The 20,209-nt window shown below is 42.3% G+C and overlaps 4 protein-coding genes across 4 annotated transcripts; 3 read left to right on the top strand and 1 right to left on the bottom strand.

Moving 5' to 3' along the window:
* Positions 1–482: 482 nt before the first annotated feature.
* Positions 483–3,862, top strand: LOC110537418 (P2Y purinoceptor 3). Its single transcript, XM_021623443.3, has 3 exons — positions 483–1,087; positions 1,464–1,552; positions 2,123–3,862. Exon 3 carries the CDS (start codon positions 2,249–2,251, stop codon positions 3,665–3,667), a length of 1,419 nt encoding a protein of 472 aa, XP_021479118.2. The 5' UTR covers positions 483–1,087; positions 1,464–1,552; positions 2,123–2,248; the 3' UTR covers positions 3,668–3,862.
* A 1,861-nt stretch (positions 3,863–5,723) lies between these two features.
* LOC110537415 (P2R1A-PPP2R2A-interacting phosphatase regulator 1) lies at positions 5,724–9,489 on the top strand. Its single transcript, XM_021623439.3, has 9 exons — positions 5,724–6,522; positions 6,660–6,744; positions 6,829–6,885; positions 7,091–7,137; positions 7,215–7,266; positions 7,402–7,469; positions 7,555–7,610; positions 7,728–7,812; positions 7,906–9,489. Exons 1-9 carry the CDS (start codon positions 6,422–6,424, stop codon positions 8,027–8,029), a joined length of 675 nt encoding a protein of 224 aa, XP_021479114.1. The 5' UTR covers positions 5,724–6,421; the 3' UTR covers positions 8,030–9,489.
* A 563-nt stretch (positions 9,490–10,052) lies between these two features.
* On the bottom strand, positions 10,053–13,804 carry LOC110537416 (BPTF-associated chromatin complex component 1). The gene is made up of 6 exons (XM_021623440.3): positions 13,497–13,804; positions 13,016–13,110; positions 12,827–12,928; positions 12,351–12,556; positions 11,619–11,720; positions 10,053–11,470 (listed from the first exon to the last, which is right to left on the bottom strand). Exons 1-6 carry the CDS (start codon positions 13,515–13,517, stop codon positions 11,406–11,408), a joined length of 591 nt encoding a protein of 196 aa, XP_021479115.1. The 5' UTR covers positions 13,518–13,804; the 3' UTR covers positions 10,053–11,405.
* Positions 13,796–18,645, top strand: LOC110537417 (ribonuclease, RNase K b). The gene is made up of 3 exons (XM_021623441.3): positions 13,796–14,010; positions 16,489–16,571; positions 16,727–18,645. Exons 1-3 carry the CDS (start codon positions 13,933–13,935, stop codon positions 16,869–16,871), a joined length of 306 nt encoding a protein of 101 aa, XP_021479116.1. The 5' UTR covers positions 13,796–13,932; the 3' UTR covers positions 16,872–18,645.
* Positions 18,646–20,209: the final 1,564 nt, after the last annotated feature.

The following is a 20,209-nucleotide window of genomic DNA, read 5'->3' as shown; positions in this document are numbered from 1 at the left end:
GCTGTCTCGACGTTGTCGGTGATCAGGCCTACCACTGTTGTGTCATCTGCAAACTTAATGATGGTTTTGGCGTCGTGCCTGACCATGCAGTCGTGGGTGAACAGGGAGTACAGGAGGGGACTGAGCACGCACCCCTGGGGGGCTCCAGTGTTGAGGATCAGCGTGGCAGATGTGTTGCTACCTAAACTCACCACCTAGGGGCGGCCCGTCAGGACGTCCAGGATCCAGTTGCAGATGGAGGTATTTAGTCCCAGGATCCTTAGCTTAGTGATGAGCTTTGAGGGTACTATGGTGTTGAACGCTGAGCTGTAATCAATTAATAGCATTCTCACATAAGTATTCCTTTTGTCCAGGTGGGAAAGGGCAGTGTGGAGTGCAATAGAGATTGTATCATCTGTCTATCTGTTTGGGCGGTATGCAAATTGGAGTGGGTCTAGGGTTTCTGGGATAATGGTGTTGATGTGAGCCATTACCAACCTTTCAAAGCACTTCATGGCTACGGACGTGAGTGCTACGGGTCTGTAGTCATTTAGGCAGGTTGCCTTTGTGTTCTTGGGCACATGGACTATGGTGGTCTGCTTGAAACATGTTGGTTTTACAAACTCAATCAGGGACATGTTGAAAATGTCAGTGAAGACACCTGCCAGCTGGTCAGTACAAGATTTTCATTTATTTGTTTGAATCTATAGTGTGTGTACATGCGTACGAGCAAGCAAATGAGTGTGTGTGTGTACCATTGCGTACCTTCACTTGACTAGCTCAGCACTAATGATTTAGAGGACAAAAATAGAGGGAGAGGGAGGGTATTGACGAGGATAAAGTAAAACAGAGGGAGGAGGGATAATTGAGCAACAGAGTCAGGGATGACTAACCCGCACCAGAGGAGAGATAGAGAGAGCAGGAGGAGGAGAGGAATAAAATAGAGATATATGAGTGTGTTAAAGGTAAGCGGAAGTTAATGTTACATATTAGCAGTGTTTTACTGAAGAGCTCAATGGGTACGGGGACAAAAGTAGGAGAAGAAACAGGCTGGTGTTTTTTTAAGTGACAAACAAAGGACAATACATCTATATCACCAGAAAACCAGGTAAGATATTATATTTCTACTTTAAACCTAACAGATAATAATACTCTGCTGTAGGCATTGCTTTGTACTCACATTAAATATACATAACGTGAATTATTACAACAAAGTGAAAATATCAACACCATCCCCACAAACATGCAGAGGATGATGAATAAATATTTTCCTTACTGCTGTAATAAAACATTTAAAATTGTATAAATACCCAATTTCCACACATTCTTGATTTTACAAAATGGTTAATATGTTCAATACACGTCATTTGAAGCGATGATAATAAAATGTTGCAAAAAAATTGCAGTAGTAGCGCCTGCAGTTGCTTGTATTGGGTTTCCGTTCTGCATATCTGTCTGAATGAATGGATATTAATTATTTACAGCACCAGCGAAGGTCATAGGAGGTCCATCGGGACCAAGACAGTTTTCACTGCACCTTCCCATGAAATACACACCCCCCCTGCACCAAGAGGTAATGTGCTCCTTTAAATGTTCCAATCAACTTGTTATTAGAAAGAGATACATGTGAAGGCTTCTGGAATAACTAAACCAAGTTTCAACCAATTATCTTCCACTGGAAGGCCATGAGAGAGTTCTGTGTGATAAACACTCCCAACATGGAAGATAAACATGAGGAAGGTAAACATTGAGCACATAAACAACATTTTCCAACTGATTTAGCATTCATTTACGTGCATCCTCTAAAGAAAACAAACATACAAATACACAAACACACACACACTGTGCACAACAACACACAAGAAGAACCCACAGTCATTGGTCCCATTTCCATTCTTGATACTTAGCATAAACATTCAAAATATGTCACATTCTTGGACAGTGGATCAATCTACTCCAAAACATGGGCTTGAGTGTACTCATGGTCAAAGTGGATCAGAAATGCAGTATGGATGAATGGAGAGTTTCCGGAAGAGTGTGTTACTGATTGAAGAGCCAATAGACCGAGAATTGTCCATAATCAGCTAAAAACATTTCTAGTGAGTATTTCCAAACTAAAGCACTTGTTTTCTCCCTTATGCAGAGAACATTCCTTCCTTCAAACTATCTGCAAACCTGGAGAGAACAGTTTAGAAGACAACCACACCTGAGAGAGAGCAAATGACAGGAACACTAGACAAGCAGAAGAATTTGCCCCAAGGAAGGCTTGATGAAAAAGGAACATGAGACGCTGCAGAAGAGAGAAAAACAACCACAGTCAGCCATGAGTATAAGCCAAGCCTCCAACACCACAGAGAGCACATCTGTGACAGAGACCCTCTCTTCCTTCACCCCATCCCCCTCTTTCTCCCCCTCCCCCTGCAGTATTGACGAGTCCTACAAGTACATCTTCCTCCCTCTCTGCTACTCCCTCACCTTCTTCTTCAGCCTGACGCTTAACTCCGTTGTCCTGGTGCGCTCCTGCCGTCGCTATGGTGGCTGTCGCCACGGCAATGCCCCCCGCCGCTGGACCACGTCTCTGATCTACATGGTGAACCTGGCAACTACGGACCTGATGTACGGCCTGTCTCTGCCCTTCCTGGTGGCCAGCTACATGCTGCAAGACCGCTGGGTGTTTGGAGACTTCATGTGTCGCCTGGTGCGTTTCCTGTTCTACTTCAATCTCTACTGCTCCATCTTCTTCCTCACCTGTATCTCCGTCCACCGCTACCTGGGCATTTGCCACCCCATGAGGACCATCACCCTGGAGAGCAGGGGGGCTGTGAGGGGGACCTGCGCCATGGTGTGGGTGGTGGTGTTCGTGCTTACTTGTCCCATCTTTAGGTTTGCCCAGACGGGGTATGTGGTGAGAGGAGGAGGTGGTGGAGGGAGGGCAGGAGAGCGGGGGAATGGATCTGAGGAGGAGGGGGGTGGAGATGTAGTCGGTGGTGGGCCGAATGTGTTTGTGAACTGTTGGGATGATGCTATTGATAATGAGTTTGCAGAATACGTCCCGTACGGCCTCGTCCTGCACCTACTGGGGTTCTTCGTCCCATTCACCATCATCGCATGGTGCTACTCCCAGGTAGTCAGGACCATCTTTAGGACCCTGCATTCCCCATCCAGCTCCCAGGTGGGGGGAGATGAGGAGGGAGGTGGTGGGGGGTCAGAAGGGCGCAGGGAGAGAACGTCCATCTCCATCTCCAGCTCACAGCACTCCCATTACATCCGCAGGCGCCGCAAGTCCATCAAAACCATAATCACCATCACTCTCCTGTTCGCACTCTGCTTCCTCCCCTTCCACGTTACCCGGACACTATTCCTGCTCCTCAGGAGGGGTCAGATGGGAGGATGCAATGCCATGAAGACAATCTCTATTTGCTACAAGGTCACTAGGCCACTGGCCTCCTGTAATGCCTGGCTGAACGCTCTCCTGTACTTTCTCACTGGAGACAAGAGTGTCCCCTGCTGTGACACGGCCAGTCGGCATGACCAGCACCGCAACCCCTCTCTCTGGCCACTGAGGATCCTGAGGAAAGACAGAGTGGGAGAGAAGGAGGAGGTGAAGAGAGAAAAGAAGACGGAAAAGAAGAAGGAGGGGGAGATTCGTCGAGACAATGAGTCAAAGTCTTCTGGGATTGTCTTTTAGGAGATTTTACATTCAGAACAAATACGGAATTGTTTAAGTGTACATTTGTGTGTGTGTGTGTGTGTGTCTTTTTTTTTTACCTTTCTATTTGGGACACCTAGTAGTTTTGCACTTTATTTCATTTGGACTTGTTACATTTGTTCCTTTCTCAGTCGGCATGTTGACATTAAATGCAGGTCAAGTTATCATCCTGAACAGTGTGATCTATTTATTGTTCGTGTTTAACTTAATTTGTGTGATCACCAGCCAACAAAGACTGGTTATTACAAGGAGTGTCCTGTGATAATTAGCCAATCTTTAAGAGAGGTAGGTTAATGAGCCTCCCTTTTATCTGGTCCTCTAACACTGCACATTGCTTAATCTGACACCCTCACACATCTTTAAACTCTGTATTAATTTACAAAACATGTCTGTCCCTCTCAATCACTCACACATTTTTGGGAAGGCGCACACACACACAACCTCCATTCATACATTTCCCAGTCATAACCGTCCCTCCACCCCTTTCTCCAGGCCAGAGGACAGCTGGTGTATAAAATGGGATGTTGCAACAACACAGGCTGGGACAGTAAGCAGCTCTGCCCCTGCTTATCAGCAGCCAGTGACCCACGAAGCCTGGACCACAAATATTATTGCTGACTACTGTTCCCTCCCCTGCCTCTGTTAATGGAAAAGCGTGTGTGAAAAAGCTGTAGGCATAGGACCAGTAGCAGCAGCCAGCACAAATAGCACAGTCAGAACACTCTAAACATGTTGAGGACAATCCTAGAGGAAACCATGGAGGAAGTCTCAATAGTCCAATTCAACAAAGTAATTGTTATAGAAGGACAACTGCGCAGTCACTGATTTAAGCTGTTATAAAATCAACTTTGATGTACTATTGTAATCCAGTACAGGGTTCGAATTACAACTGGGCTAGGGGACTGGGCACCCCATAACAAACCATTGTATTTCAACCTAGTGGAGAGGGTAGTAAGTTTTAAGTTCCTCGGCGTACACATCACAGACAAACTGAATTGGTCCACCCACACAGACAGCATCGTGAAGAAGGCGCAGCAGCGCCTCTTCAACCTCAGGAGGCTGAAGAAATTTGGCTTGTCACCAAAAGCACTCACAAACTTCTACAGATGCACAATCGAGAGCATCCTGTCGGGCTGTATCACCGCCTGGTACGGCAACTGCTCCCCCCACAACCGTAAGGCTCTCCAGAGGGTAGTGAGGTCTGCACAACGCATCACCGGGGGAAAACTACCTGCCCTCCAGGACACCTACACCACCCGATGTCACAGGAAGGCCATAAAGATCATCAAGGACAACAACCACCCGAGCCACTGCCTGTTCACCCCGCTATCATCCAGAAGGCGAGGTCAGTACAGGTGCATCAAAGCTGGGACCGAGAGACTGAAAAACAGCTTCTATCTCAAGGCCATCAGACTGTTAAACAGCCACCACTAACATTGAGTGGCTGCTGCCAACACACTGACTCAACTCCAGCCACTTTAATAATGGGAATTGATGGGAATTGATGTAAAATATATCACTAGCCACTTTAAACAATGCTACTTAATATAATGTTTACATACCCTACATTATTTATCTCATATGTATACGTATATACTGTACTCAATACCATCTACTGCATCTTGCCTATACCGCTCTGTACCATCACTCATTCATATATATTTATGTACATATTCTTTATCCCTTTACACTTGTGTGTATAAGGTAGTAGTTTTGGAATTGTTAGCTAGATTACTCGTTGGTTATTACTGCATTGTCGGAACTAGAAGCACAAGCATTTCGCTACACTCGCATTAACATCTGCTAACCATGTGTATGTGACAAATAAAATTTGATTTGATTTTAATAGGCATACCACCCCTAGGGGCAAAAACCAGCCTCATATTCACCCTAAAAACCTGGACTTATTCCCAACCCCTATCCAAACCTTATCTTGTATGTTTGCTATTAAAATCTGTTTGGAAAAAGTGATGCAGTCAGGCAAGGTGCTCATTCGTCTCTCCAGCCTTGTTGGAGTGAATCTCCTTCATGCAATATTATATCTAACCAGGGAGAGGCGCTGTTATGACAGATTACGAAGTACCTCTATTTGGTGGAGGACTATGTTGTGAAATCTTTCAATTAGTTCTATTTTGATAAATAGTAACATTTTTGGGATATTTTGTCGATTTCGTTGACGACGCAATGGACAACTTAACCGGAGGATGGAACTTTTCAACGACGCAAATGTTTTGTTGAGGACTGTTGTGTTTTATTCTCTGACTAGTTAGCTACTAGCTAGCTAGCCAAGTTGGAGTGTTAATGGTTAGCTACTGTAGCTAGCTAGCTAACCCTAAAAAGTCACGTCTCAGCTGGCCGCCTAACCTAATTTCCCTTAAAAGTTATTGTAAGGGATATATCTCTCTAGTTGACAGTATTGGTCAAGTATGTGTTTGTTTAGCCTTTGTGCGACAACAGGAATTGCATTTGAGTACTTTAGAAGGTTAGCTAGTTACGAATAGTCGCTTGCTGTAACTTTGAGCCAAGTCTGACTTCATCTTACAAAAATGAGATAGAGGGAAGACACCAAGGACATTTCCCGCTGATTTAGCTGCTCTGAATTGAACCGAAAGGTTTGTGTGTGAGGCCTGCAGGTCGGGCTTTCACCCGGATAGAGTAGGGCCGTACGCCGCCTCTGAGCGCTCCTAGGCCAGCAGCTCGCGCTGCTAGGCTGGAGGCCGGTGATTTCAAGAAATGGAACGAATGGAAGTGGACCAGTGCGCAGGCGCAGCTGCCGGGAGCGGAGGCGGGGCTCTTCGTAGATCGAACAGCGCCCCCATGATCACGAGTGTCAGGTTATTGGAATTGATATTCTACTTGATTGAAATAGAATTGTCTGTCATTTATGAAATTAGATTTTTGCAGTCATGTTTGTAATATGTTTGCCTTGGAATGATTCTGAGTTTTTTGTTTGTTTCCCTCCACGTAACAGCGATGGTATGACAGTGTTCAGTCCAACTATTTCACCCCGGTATCGACGGAGCAGTGTCTCTGTCAACCCCAGCTGTCCTTCTCTGGTGAGTGTGTGTGTGATCATTCAGTATTCTGTAAGTTACTCCATCAACAGACCAACAATAATACATTCAGTCTTGATTCCATAGGCCGTCCCCCTGTCCCCTTTCTCATTGGGTGGTGAGAGACCAGACCACAAAAGGCAGGTGAGGACAAGGTTAGGGATATTGTGGGCCTCTTCCCTCTATTTGTGCAAATGCCTGCCTTTGAGTAATGATGCTGGTTTGAGTGTTTGCTTATACATTAGCCAGTGTGTTAGTACAGTTTAGTGTGAGGTTATCTTATGTAAATGCTCATATTGGTGTTTCAGTGTGTATGACCACTGACTGAAAGTGTGTATTTTCATTCAAGGAAGAGAATATGGAGATGACACTCAGGGGGAGTCTTCAGAAACTGAGGTAAGGTAGACACACACACACACACACTCACTCTCTCTCTCTCTCTCTCTAACTGTGTTTTCTCTCTCTTGTTGTAGTGATTCCAACCTGGTCCCTCCTGTCAGTCACTGGCATGACCATTCATCAGTGGTGAGTACTCCCTCTGCATGTGACTGTAGTGCTTTGTCATACCAAAGCATGGAGAGAGGATTGATGGATAGATGATGAATAAATGGATGGATAAAGAGTTCTCATATTTACTTATATTCGTCCTGTATTTCACAGGGATTCCATTTACCGGACAGTGGTACCACACCCAATTCGTCCCCTAGTCCAACTCGAAGGTTTAGGGGGTGAGTTGAGTTTCACATTGCTTGACAAACTAACTTGTGTAGATGTATAGCTATCCTATTTAACACAGTGTCCCTTCACTGCCAGGCCAACAGTCAGCTCTACTGTGAGATGGCCTGCCCTGACTCCACTGAAAAGGAAAGGTAAGAACAGTGCTTCAAGAATGGTGCTTACTTTACTCAGCCTTGGTGTGTGTGTGTGTGTGTGTGTGTGTGTGTGTGTGTGTGTCTTCTCTTTCATCCTGTCGTTCTGTCATGTAGGAGGAGTGGAGTCTGATGGTCCGCCGAAGAAGCTGTTTGTTGCCGGGGTAACAGATCCTGCTCACCGAACTAGTTACACAGTCAGGTGAGAACTAGAGACATTCAAACTCTTGCACACTTTTGAATATGGTGCTAGCTGCATCTCTTTTAACTTCCTGTTTTTTTCCCTCTCCCCCAGTGTGACTCAGGCATCTGCTGGTTCTCCTACAGGTGGTGTGTCTGTGTGTGGTGCTAGTCCCCAGGGTAGTACCCTGTACCTGTCTCCTCCCCCCTCATTCACCTCTCACCAGCCCAATATCTAGAAACCACAACACCAGCAGCCTATCACAGACCAGGACTACAGTCAGTCCTAGATTCTACTCACAGCCTATCAGAGCGCTCCTCTCCCTCAAACCATCAGAGCCTTGGGGAAACTCATCATATTCCTTGGCTCCTGAAGTAATCATGTCTTGAGTTGTAATCAAGATAATATATAGATGTTACACAAAGACTGGCACCTGTGCTTTGTTAATCAGAAGGTTGCATGAAATGCCCTGCCAAAGGAAGTCAGGAGTGAAGAGACTATACTTTTCCTTGTTGGGCTTTTGTTTATATCAAAGTTAGAGGTGTTAAAAGGCCTTTTGTGTTGTGTTCAGGGGTAATGGTGAGGGCATGTTGTAATCCCACTGAACGTGACCCAATAGTCCAGTATTCTTTGATAGTCCAGAAGTAAGCGCTCAAAAATGAGACATGAAGATGAGGTGTCACAGCAGACTGTCAAGCCAGCGGTGGCTCAGTTTGTCTATGTGAATAGTGTATTAATATGTGAATACTGATATAAGTAGGGCTGCCTTTAAGGCAGGACTGGGAGTGGGTTCTTTGCCTAGGGATATAGAATCCCTAGGCAAAGCTCTGCCCAGAGGACCCACCAAGTCCTGGTCCTTTATGGCCTAAACCTAATGAGAGATTGGCGTGGATACTCACCTCTTGACAGGTGTGTGTAAACTTTAGTTTGATAGAAAGGACCTCGACTGGTGATCTCAGTCCTCTGGGTAGTGCGTGATATTACCCTTTCTCTACATGCATACTACTTTAAAAAGGGTAGCCCTTGGGGTGTTATCACATTTTCCCATTGATTACATGAATGTTATTATTTGACTTCTGTAATTTGGTATGGTTGTACATGCTCAGGACCCTCATCGATATTGTGAAATATCATAAGTGACATCATGGGTATATCATGTTGTTTGGGTTGATGTAATCTATGGGAAAGTTCTGTTTTTTAATCCCATGCATGAGTCTGTGACCTCCAGACCTTTTGACTTGTGAAATAGAGTACAAGTTGCTTAGAGAAGTGTCTTTTACAACAACAAAAAATATATTGTTATTGATAGTAACTATGTGTAATACTCTTCAAATGCCCTTTCCAGAGCTGAGTTTTACAGCAACAGACAGATTCTATTATCTATATTTTGTCTCCCTTTTTGTGGACGGAACATTCTACTTCCAATTAAGATTTTGCACAGTATTAGTTTCACATTATTAATCAATATTGCTGTTACACAAATGGGATCCTGATTAAGACATGCTGTTGCGTTGTATTTGTTGCTTAATTTGTTCATGTCTCATCAGGTCTCTGTCCTTTCTCAAAGAAGTGCTTAGGTCAGCAAGGGTTGAGGGTCATCTTCTGATCTTAACCCCAGATTTAGAAACTTAGTTTGTTTTTCCTCAGTGACAATCAGTGAATTTGGAGGGAAATAAAAACTCCAGTTGTTTTAAGTTCTATTCATGTTAACTTGTTCTCAAATAATGTAGTTTGGTTCCTTTGGCCCAAAATATTCTATGACAACCAGGGTCAGTTTAATTTCTCTCAAAAGCTGTATGATTGAGACAATGTAGATCATCAATCAACTCGCATTGCCAACCCCAAATTATGTACAGAAATATAAGGTGGCTTTCGACATGTATTTTATACTATTTCCTGAGTATGGGAAGATCCTGTAAATGCATACTTAGGTTAAATTAAATGAACATCAATAGAAGATCTCTTATCTCATAACTAACTCAATTGTATCTGCAGTTAGCCAGAGGTTAACTTGCAATCAAATGGCAATAATAATCAGTGGTAGTTTCACCAATCCCATCCTGTTGCAGAGGAAGAACTATATAGGGAGGGAAATATATTGAGTTGGAGATGATGTGAAGCCAAATATAAAATATTTTAATCTCCTGTTGATGTTCATTGCAGTTGACCCACAGGATTGGCATGCTTTATCAGCAACACCCCCCCCCCCCCCAGTCAGTTAAAACACTACATTTGTATAATAATTTACAGATGTTCTTTGATTCTTTTAGTATTCCTTTTCATTGTGTCATTTTACAAAAATCAGCCACAATCTTAAATTTTGTTCTCCAAAAATGACATGTCAGTGTTAGAGGGCTCCTTTTTCTTCTGATTTTCAAACTGACATTAGAATGAGGCCTACAGAAGAGTGATAGGATGAAAGAGAGAGGTGAGAAAGGAAAGAAGAGGTGAAAAGGAACTAAAGCACATCTGCCAGACCATTCAAGTATTTTCAAACTGTAAATAGCTTTGAGAAAAGTCTACATAAAAAGAAGATTGTATTTTTTAATGGAACTTTTAATAGAGAGTGAGAGAAGCTATATTAATTCCCTCCGAGTAACCTTTCTCATGCCTGTAAAGTTGACACAAAATGTGTCTAGTTTTAGGGGGGTGGGGGGGGGGGGAAATAATGTACAACTTTTAAATATATAAATAAAATCATGATAATAAAAGTCACTGTATTATATCAGAAAACCTGTGGACTTTCCTTTGTCTCCATAGATAATTGTATATGGTTACCTGTCCATTTCTGCAAGCTTTCTTTATAACCACCTTAGATGGCAGTCGAACTGCTACACTGTGTCACAATTCTACAAGCACAGTGAAACAGACAAAAAAATATTAACATTTTACTAAACAGCATAAAAAGGAATCATGTCATGCACAACCATTGTTTGAACAACATTAAATAATACTTGGCTAGCCTATATCTTGTCTTTATAAATATATCAACCCGTGGTACACAACATGTACACTACGGAAACCGTATAATAACCCAGCGGAAGTAAACAGAGCTAAATAAGAGTTTCTATTGGACTGATTCTGGTAAGTCCCTCCCGGTTTCATTTTGTTTGCTTTCAAGATTTTTTTTTTTCAACAGAATTTGCCAGATGGCTGCATTCAGTACAAGAAAATAATTAAAGCAACAGAAACGGTAGTGTTCTGAACAACCAGTTGAAAAAACAGGGAGGGAACTGGGTTGTGGAACACCCTGCTGCCCTTTAAATATTCACTCATTGCTTCAAGCCACACCTACCAAACAGAGAAAACGTACTTCAAAGTCTGTTCAAGAACGTGTTGGGGAAACATGTCGTTCAGTACAAACCATTCTGCAACATAACAAATGTATAATCAAACTGAACGCACCCCTGCACTGCAACACTTTTTTAACTCAGAGTGAAATGGAAGGGTTTCTCTGTAGAAATGCCAGACTGAATAGAGAAGCACTTGATTGATATAAAAATGCATCTGCTAAAATCTGTCCAAAATAGCTCTAACAAGGATACCAACTAATCTGCTTTCTGGTGATAGAGGGACCCAGGTTTTCCAACCCACGGGTACAGTGGGGTTAGAGGTCAGCGAGACAAGAGGGGCAAGTCACTGGAATTCATGATGAGGCTGGAGTCCAGGTTGAGGCTCTCTGAGAAAACAAGATGAGCCACACAGATTTAAAAACATAGAACAAATGAAGACAACTATATTTTGAGCTAAATACCTGTGACCTCAGCATAATGACACAATGTGAACCATATTGATTGAGAGCTAGTGATGGAGCTGATATTATTCACCTTGATCGAAATTGAGCTTGGTGTTGGATCCATCTCCCAGTCCCTCAATGTCCACCAGGTCGCTGTTCACATCCAAGTCATTCAGAGCACTGAGCGTCACATCTACACACAGACAGGGAAAACATGTAATATGTTAATAAACTTGCACATTCAAAGTAGCCAATGCTTGGAGTAAATGCATCAGAAGTATCGATTTGATAAAAGGTTCAAGTAATTTCTACAAAAAATGTCTTGGTAGGGACTCCCGGGTGGCGCAGTGCCAGCTGTGCAACCAGAGACTCTGGGTTCGCGCACAGGCTCTGTCGTAACCGGCCGCGACCGGGAGGTCCGTGGGGTGACGCACAATTGGTCTAGCGTCGTCCGGGTTTTGCCGGTAGGGAAATCCTTGTCTCATTGCGCACCAGCGACTCCTGTGGCGGGCCGGGTGCACGGTGTTTCCTCCGACACATTGGTGCGGCTGCCGCTGTGTTAAGAAGTAGTGCGGCTTGGTTGGGTTGTGCATCGGAGGACGCATCTCTCCCGAGCCCGTACGGGAGTTGTAGCGATGAGTCAAGATAGTCGCTACTAAACAATTGGATACCACAAAATTGGAGAGAAAAAGGGGTAAAATTCCCCCAAAAAATTTCTTGGTCTTTTGACTATGGATGAAAATCTAGTCTACTAAATTCCATACGCCATACTCGTCAAGTAATCCCTGCCCCTTGAGGTAAAGGCCTATATCATTCCACTCACCTGCGGTTTTCTGTTTCTTGATGGCAGGGGGCATAGGGGAGGCGCTCAGGACAACCTGTGAGGTGGGCACAGCAATTACTGTGGGGGCCAAGGGTGCTGGTGCGGCTGCCATGGTCTTCTTGGTGGTCTTTTTGGGAGAGTCTGAGGAGAGGGGCATCCTGCTGTCCTCATACAGTTTCCTCTTCACTGTTGTCTTTATCTGGGCTCTGCATTAAAACAGGCAACAGATTGGTAATGTGATTTTCATACAGGATGTATACAATTGTAAACTAGATAATTTGCCAACAGATTTATTAACCCCACCTGACATCTTCTTTAGAAAGAAGGCAGTAAAGATGAAAGATCAATGGATGAAAGTGTGGGAAAAGACAGGTAAGAGTGGGTGCAGTATGATAAAAGATAGAGGGAGAAAGAGAGCAAAAGTGTGGCAGGATAGGAAAAAAATGTGGATGGCAAGAAAAAGGAAGGGTCCTCACACAGTGCGCTCCTTAATCACAGAGCTGATGCTGCTCAGATCATCACCAAAACGCTGCACAGCTGAACGCAATATCTCGATCTCTGTCTCTGTCCATTTGGCTCTGGGGAGAGAAGTACAGAGAATACACCTTAATCCCCATATTGTCATGTGTGTGTGTGTGTGTGTGTGTGTGAGTGTACACACTCACCCTGCAGGGCTGGAGTCCGCTACTGGATGCAGCTGCATGGTAAGCTCACCCAGCTTGGTGAAGGCAGCTCCTGCGGCTGAGAAGATCTCTCCCACCTGTCACAGAAAGAGGCATGGACAATTTTTACTTTATATCAATAGTACTGCATTAGCTTAGGGTCGTATGACTAATGCACACCATCATGGTGCCCATGGTTAACTAGTAAATCTGTCGATGTGCCCATGAGCAAGGCACTTAACCCTAATTGTTCCAGGGTCGCCGTTGTGACTAAACCTAGGCACCGTGACCCCACTCTCCGAGGGTGTCTCGGGTAGAGTTGGGATATGCGAAAAAATATATATATTTCAATTCCACACATGCGTAAAATACATTTATACATGTGTGAAATAGGACAAAGATAAGCACTCACCAAATTATAATTATTATCAGTAGTAGTACATTTGAGCAGCACTGTTTAAGATCTCTTTTAGACAGTTCTTACCTTAGTAGAGGCGGAAGTCATTTTGTGCTGCTGCTGACTCCACCTGATTTAGCTAGATTCCTATCCCACTCAACAACAATATCTTAGAAAGCTAACGTTAGTAAGGAGGTATCTATCTACCATAGAAGATTTAGCGTTTCAACAATTAACACGACAGACAGAGTCACATAGACTAATGACTTAACAAAGTGTAACTTTTTCGTTCGCAAACTACATTTAGCTATTTCAAAAAATATTTGCTAGTTATAGTTGCTGATTGTCGTCGCGCGAGAGTCGAGAAAGGAGAAGGCGGGGCGTAACTGAGGGCTACTACGGAATGAATCGAGTGTCAGCTGATGGAGGTTAGGTTGACGCTCGTCCATTGAGAAAAGAAAACGATTGTTTTAGATTAGTGTATCGAAATTATATATTTTGGTAGAAAATATCAACTAGAAGAATGCCATCTCTTTTATTCTGCGGTCCGAAAATGGCCGCCTGTGGAATAGTGATCAGCATATGGGGAGTCATCATGTTGGTAAGGATTAGCTAGCTAGCTAATGTTAGCGTTACAGACTAGTACTTTTTAAAACATTTTTATTTTTTTACAGACAGTAGTACTGTAGTCAGTATTTCCCACCCGCACGCTTGCAAGTAAAGTATCTGCTAACGCTAGCTAGGTGTCAAGATGTTCCACGTTTCAATATCAGTCAACAATCAGCATATTTGATAAGACGCCTATAGCTGATTGTGGGCTTAAGTAACGATAACTTGCATTTTCCAGAATCTGGTCATTATAGCTAACCAAATAAAATAACAGTCTGGTGTTGCTAGAACCTCTCTTCTTGACTAACTGTACGGGTATGCTAGATATAGCAGTGGAATGAATTGGCTGATGTTTCATGACAGATTGTGTGACTGAGTTTGTCAATCGACCCTGTATGCACAGGATGTCTCTACTGACTCGGCCCTAATTGACCCTGTAAACACTCTTGACCAGACTGGATGTGGATAATGCAATACATATGTATAGTGATGCACCGATATTACATTTTTGTCCAATACCGATATCCTTTATTTTCCTACCCAACCAAAAAACTATACCGATATTTAACATGTTAGCGGGCTTTTAAGCATTTTAGTACAGTTAAATAGCTAACACATGGACGCAGCGGTCTAATGCAGTGCATCTCAGTGCAAGAGGCGTCACTACAGTCCCTGTTTCGAATCCAAGCTGTATCACATCCGGCCGTGATTTGGAGTCCCATAGGGCGGCGCACAATTTGCCCAGCGGTTTGGCCGGGTAGCCCATTGTAAATAAGAATTTGTTCTTAACTGACTTGCCTAGTTAAATAAATGTTATACACACCACACTGACCCCAAAATGTATTTTGTTCGCATTTACGTATGCCCCATTACCAGTAATTAATAATCAAAACGTATTTATTTCACTTACTTGCTGTGCTGTTTCTTTGTTCATTTGTTCAGTCGTTTCATTCTCAATCAGGATTTCTATGGAACGCGGTTTGGCTATTTGCGTATCAAAAAAGATACTATTTAACACTATTTGACTCATCAAATAACTATTATACTATTTGACCAATCAGGACCTGATATTTGACTGCACATCACATAATAATTCAACGCGTTCATAAATGTTTTATGTAGTTATTACACATTGATTACACTATCACTCGTATTTCATATGTCACAACGATTCATCGATACCTATGCTATGATACTGGAAAAGTTGTCTCACGCACCTACAGTGCTGGTCATAAAAAAAAGCTAGCTAGCTCATGGATGCAAACCATGTTCTTCCCCCAAAAAACATAGCAAAACGTCATCATCTGTTTCAGTAGCAATAGTTAGCTAGCCAACTATATAGCTAGGTGTCATCACCTAAAATAACCCTAATTTCTAAGACAGTTCTTATTTGATTAATGGTGTTCGGACCCATCTGTAAAGCTAGCCACAATAAGGATTAGCCACAATAGTGGACTTTGCGGTTAGCCTTCAAAATAAACGTATGGCATAATTCTACTATTTGTATTCATTTCCATCAGTCATTGACATATTTTTAATTTGAAGGCAAACTGCAAATTCCACTATTGTGCCTAATCTTTATTGTGACTGGCTTCACAACACATAACCCTGTCCGGTCAAGCCTCACTAGCCAGATGAAGCTTTGGGAAACAGGGTTAAGTAGCTGGCTAGCTTTTTATTTTCATGAACTGAAGTTCAATTTCAATAGGTGAACAACAAGTGGCAACCTAGCTAATATTTAGAATAAATGAAAATGACTGCAGTTTCTACTGGTCATTGTTTTCAGGCTTGTTGTATTGGTGCTAGCTAGGTACCAAGCTAAAGCTAGCCACCCCAGAAGTTGCGGTCGAACAAATGATGCTTTATTATCAACCCGGTATTGTAAACACATTGTTCATGGCTGGTGTTGCTTGTTTGCTGATTTTTTTGTACAGCTTTGACAATGCCACTGTATCTTTTTTGACACGCAAAGACCCAAACGACGTTCCATAGTATGTATGTCATGAAGCTAATAGCAGTGACACTATTACTAGTAGTGTTAACCAGTGCTCGACCAGTCGGCGAAAGCCAACATGACCCATGACAGAGAAAGGTTGATTGTCAAGGGCAATGAATTCCATTCTTTTGGCTTTAATTGATTTTTGCCTTTGAGTTGTCTCACTGAAATGTTGGTACTCTTTCAAATGACTGCATGACTTGTTGACTGCTCGATCCACACAGCATACATTGTGGGCTAGTTTAGGAATGCTGTGTTGCACGTACAGAGCTAAATTTTACGTGGTGTCATTACGTCATGTACCTTCGTTATATAGGTATGCACGTCAGCTTTGACATCGGTTTTGCACATTGGGCGTTAAACTAGACATCGGCCGATACCAATATTCACATTTTTAGCTAATATCGTCCGATTCCGATATGTTCACCGATATATCGTGCATCCCTACATATGTATCATCTTTTTGTATTGCAGGTGATGTTGGGGATCTTCTTCAGTGCAAAGTCTGCTGTGCTGATTGAGGATGTGCCCTTCACTGAGGAGGACATCCGCAATGAGTAAGTGGTGTGAAGAAAAGGGACCATTAGGTGCTTAGTTTGACTACTAGTGTAGATGCCCTTTGAATTCACTCTTTGTAAACCATCCCATGTTGCCTCGCTTGGGTTGTTTTCCCCAAACTCATCTGTTTGGCTCATCTCTCTCTGCCCCACAGTAAGAACCCACCGGGAACCATCTATGGACTCTATAACCAGGTTGGCATCAACTGCTTCATTGCAGCAGCCATCTATGTTGCAGTGGGGGCGGTGTCACTCTGCCAGGTCAGACTCAACAAGAGGCAGGAGTACATGGTGACATAAATTCCCCTGAAGCATCAGAAGATTATAAACACACTAATTTAAGTTCTCAAGGGAAGCAACCTGATAAAAAGCTATTTGTATAGTAAAACATTGAACATAAGTCCTTTCTGTTATGCTATTGATTGAAATGTTATCATTCTTTGTATTTGCATACAACTATTTATTGAATTGACCTAAACTGTAACCCATCAATGCTAACTGACAATATTGATAATGATCAATAAAAATGTAAGTCTTGTTCCCCTCATGGACCAAACATTACATTTATGCTAGATAACTCACCACAAATTCCTAGATGCAACTCAACAGACCACTACAGTTACAGAAATATGTAATTATCAGCCTGAATTGACAGCAAATTGATAGATGGTCAGTGTCTGTCAGGCAAATCAAGAGATATGTAAAAAAAAAAAAAAAATGGCTAAATACATTTTGTGTTTGTGTTTATTTATGTGCTGTTGTGAATTGTATGCTGTAAAAATATAGGGTCTGGGATCAGTCCATATCGCGGAAGATTCATGTTAAAATGTAAAGGCAATTTCCGATTGAGCCGACATGCAGCGTCAGAGATACTTTTGAGGAGATGGGAAACTCCATTTGAATCGTATTAACGGACATTGTGGGCTGTGCAGTGCATTCTATGCAATTTTGGCACAATAGGCCCTATTCTCTAAGATGTGAATGGGAGTCAATTGGGTGCTAGCTCATCCCAAAATTTGCATAAATGTTGTGAACAAGAAGTACAACATTACACATATTTCAGAGATGTGAGATAATTAACTTGTTCTAGACTCCCGAGTGGCGTAGCGGTCTAAGGCACTGTATCTCAGTGCAAGAGGTGTCACTACAGTCCCTGGTTCGGATCCAGGCTGTATAACAGCTGGCGATGATTGGGAGTACCATACCCATTTACCCATTGTAAATGAGAATTTGTTCTTAACTAGTTAAATAAAATAAAAATACATTCTCTGTAATATCTTATAGCTTTGGAATCGTGCCATTACATACTTTCTAGGAAAAAAGGCCAGTTTCTCAACTCATGCCGCATTCAAAACAACTGGGAACTCAGAAATCTCAGACTTCAAGACAACTGGGAACTAGGGGAAAAAATAAGCTCCGACAGTAAAAAATGCCTTTGATTGGTCATCCAACTGGAATTCCAAGTCGGAAACACTGGCATCTTTATTGATCACCGAATTTCCGACCTGAAAATCACTGATGTCTTGATTTGACCGAGTTCCCAGTTGTCTTGAAAGCACCTACATACCCTGACTTTGAGAAGGGATTGCGTGACCATTAGTTTAGCAACCGCTGGCTGTATCGTTTCTCAATTCATTGCCCAATGGGATTCCTATCTCCTCCTTTCTCTAATATCTCAGGCAGCTGTGAATAGTCTCCGCGAACAGTCCTTGCTTGCTGGGATCCTTGGGACGTCACCCCTTTGAAGTTAACATTTTAAATGGTTAGGGTTTAGGGTAGGGACGTCCCAAACATTTCAATCAAGCTATAACGTGGAACTGCCGCAATACGGATTGACTCCAGCCCTAACTAATAGTTATTGTATTAGTTAAATCTGCTATAGTAATTCCTCAGAAAAGGATGGTGTATAAAATGTTCAAATTAAATATGCATTTATTTAATGTGTTTATTGTATTTTCCCCGGCCTCGCTATTCTCCGGAGTGTAATGGTGTGAAAGGTATAAATGGTACTTTATGTGAAGGATTTCAGTCTCTTGTAGATGTTCCCTGCAATAAACTGGAAGTATAAATTAAATGAAATCGCTTCATTGAATATGATGATAAAAAAATGTAAAAAATAAAATTCCAAAGCAACATGAAACAAAACAAGACATATTGCCAAGGCAGTTTTAATTTCAAAATTAAACATCAAAAGGCACTAGCACATCTGAGCTATATTTTTTGCTGGTGCGTGGTAACAGTTGAATAAAATAAGAAGCCCGTACACTGCTCTTGATAGTATCACTGCTCTTTAACAAGCTTCACGTATATGTAACTAAACACAATCATGCTGTCTCTTAAGTGTTTGTCCATTCTATTTATCAAGTTGACAATTCTAATAATTATTTTTAAGATTACAGTGAATCAGTTCTTAGTAACATGTATTGATTATAAACAGTAATTATCAGCCATGTCTCTTTCAGCATCTACTAAAAGCTCCATAATTACACAGTATTATTATTACTTAAAATACCGATAGAAACCCCTTACACCTCGTGACACTACCCTTGCCACTGGTGAAATACAAATAGTTTACATCCAAACTTATACACTAGAAATCAGACAGAAATGGAAAGTATTAATGAGCAAATGTGGTGTATCACTTCAGTTTGCCACATCCCAGCAAGGTAATAACCTTTTCCCAGATACATATTTTACACAAGTCATTACACAATGAAGAAGTTAATGTCGAAATACATGTTAGAATGATATACTATCACAAGCATGACTTTTCAAACCATTGGTTAATGGTTAGGTTGCCGAATTTGCACAGCCTATGATCAAACTTTCCAACCTGGAAACATTTTATCATTCAGGTTGGACTTTCACCTTTTTTTAGAGCTGTAATCTTATTCCCGTGTATTTCTTCCTCCACAGAGAGTAGAAACATATCAACAAGTATCTTCTCAACACTTTCATCATGTTTAATCCCATAGGTCTTTGGAGTTCTAATGCCACAATGAATGTGTTTAGTGTTCCATCCTCTCTGCCTCCAGGGTCACCTCGTCATTGCATGCAATTGGTTGAATGGACAATCTTCTACAGTCTTCGATTTAGCAGCCTGGATCTGCATACAAACAGCGGGTAATAAAAGTGTTTTGAAAATCGTGAATGGATATCATAACCATATCTAGAAGGAGAAAGATTGGAAGATAGTGCATATGGTTTAGATGACAGGGACCTACCATATCAACCCTGGTTTCTTTTGTTGAGTTGAGAGAAATACTGTCTTCATACTCACTGGAGTACACATTGGTCACCCTGATAGTGTCTCCAATGCCAACCATTGCAGCGCAGCTCACTTGGTCCCCCAGAAACAGATCTCAATGGAGTTTTTTTTTGGTCTCGTCCTGCAAGGCCAGGAAGCGCTGTGCAGTCAGCTTTCTCTGCTTTTTCTCTTTCCCAGTCCCCTAAGTTAGAACAGAGGGGGCAATTCACAAAACTCACCAAGAAAAGGTTTATTGAAGGTCATATGTCTGTAAAAAGTTATGAGGACACATCTTTAATTACAGTTCCCTGAATGCTCATCTTGGTGCCGGAATCAGATTCGTTGGCATCAGCTATGGAGAGGACTGTCTGATGAATGAGCATCCAGGCCT

Source organism: Oncorhynchus mykiss, chromosome 12 (assembly GCF_057628025.1).
Source record: "Oncorhynchus mykiss isolate SJ-2025 chromosome 12, ASM5762802v1, whole genome shotgun sequence".
In the NCBI taxonomy this organism is placed as follows: domain Eukaryota; kingdom Metazoa; phylum Chordata; class Actinopteri; order Salmoniformes; family Salmonidae; genus Oncorhynchus; species Oncorhynchus mykiss.
This window is presented reverse-complemented; position numbering and strand designations above follow the sequence as displayed.

Coding starts and splice junctions, on each gene's coding strand:
- LOC110537416 (XM_021623440.3), bottom strand. CDS start 13,517: ATGACTTCCGCCTCTACTAAG. Junction 13,111..13,496: donor TGACTTCCGCCTCTACTAAG/GTAAGAACTGTC, acceptor TTTCTGTGACAG/GTGGGAGAGATCTTCTCAGC. Junction 11,471..11,618: donor CAAGCTCAATTTCGATCAAG/GTGAATAATATC, acceptor TTGTTTTCTCAG/AGAGCCTCAACCTGGACTCC.
- LOC110537417 (XM_021623441.3), top strand. CDS start 13,933: ATGCCATCTCTTTTATTCTGCGGTCCGAAAATGGCCGCCTGTGGAATA. Junction 14,011..16,488: donor TATGGGGAGTCATCATGTTG/GTAAGGATTAGC, acceptor TTTGTATTGCAG/GTGATGTTGGGGATCTTCTT. Junction 16,572..16,726: donor GAGGAGGACATCCGCAATGA/GTAAGTGGTGTG, acceptor TCTGCCCCACAG/TAAGAACCCACCGGGAACCA.
- LOC110537415 (XM_021623439.3), top strand. CDS start 6,422: ATGGAACGAATGGAAGTGGACCAGTGCGCAGGCGCAGCTGCCGGGAGC. Junction 6,745..6,828: donor ACCCCAGCTGTCCTTCTCTG/GTGAGTGTGTGT, acceptor TTGATTCCATAG/GCCGTCCCCCTGTCCCCTTT. Junction 7,611..7,727: donor GACTCCACTGAAAAGGAAAG/GTAAGAACAGTG, acceptor TCTGTCATGTAG/GAGGAGTGGAGTCTGATGGT.
- LOC110537418 (XM_021623443.3), top strand. CDS start 2,249: ATGAAAAAGGAACATGAGACGCTGCAGAAGAGAGAAAAACAACCACAG.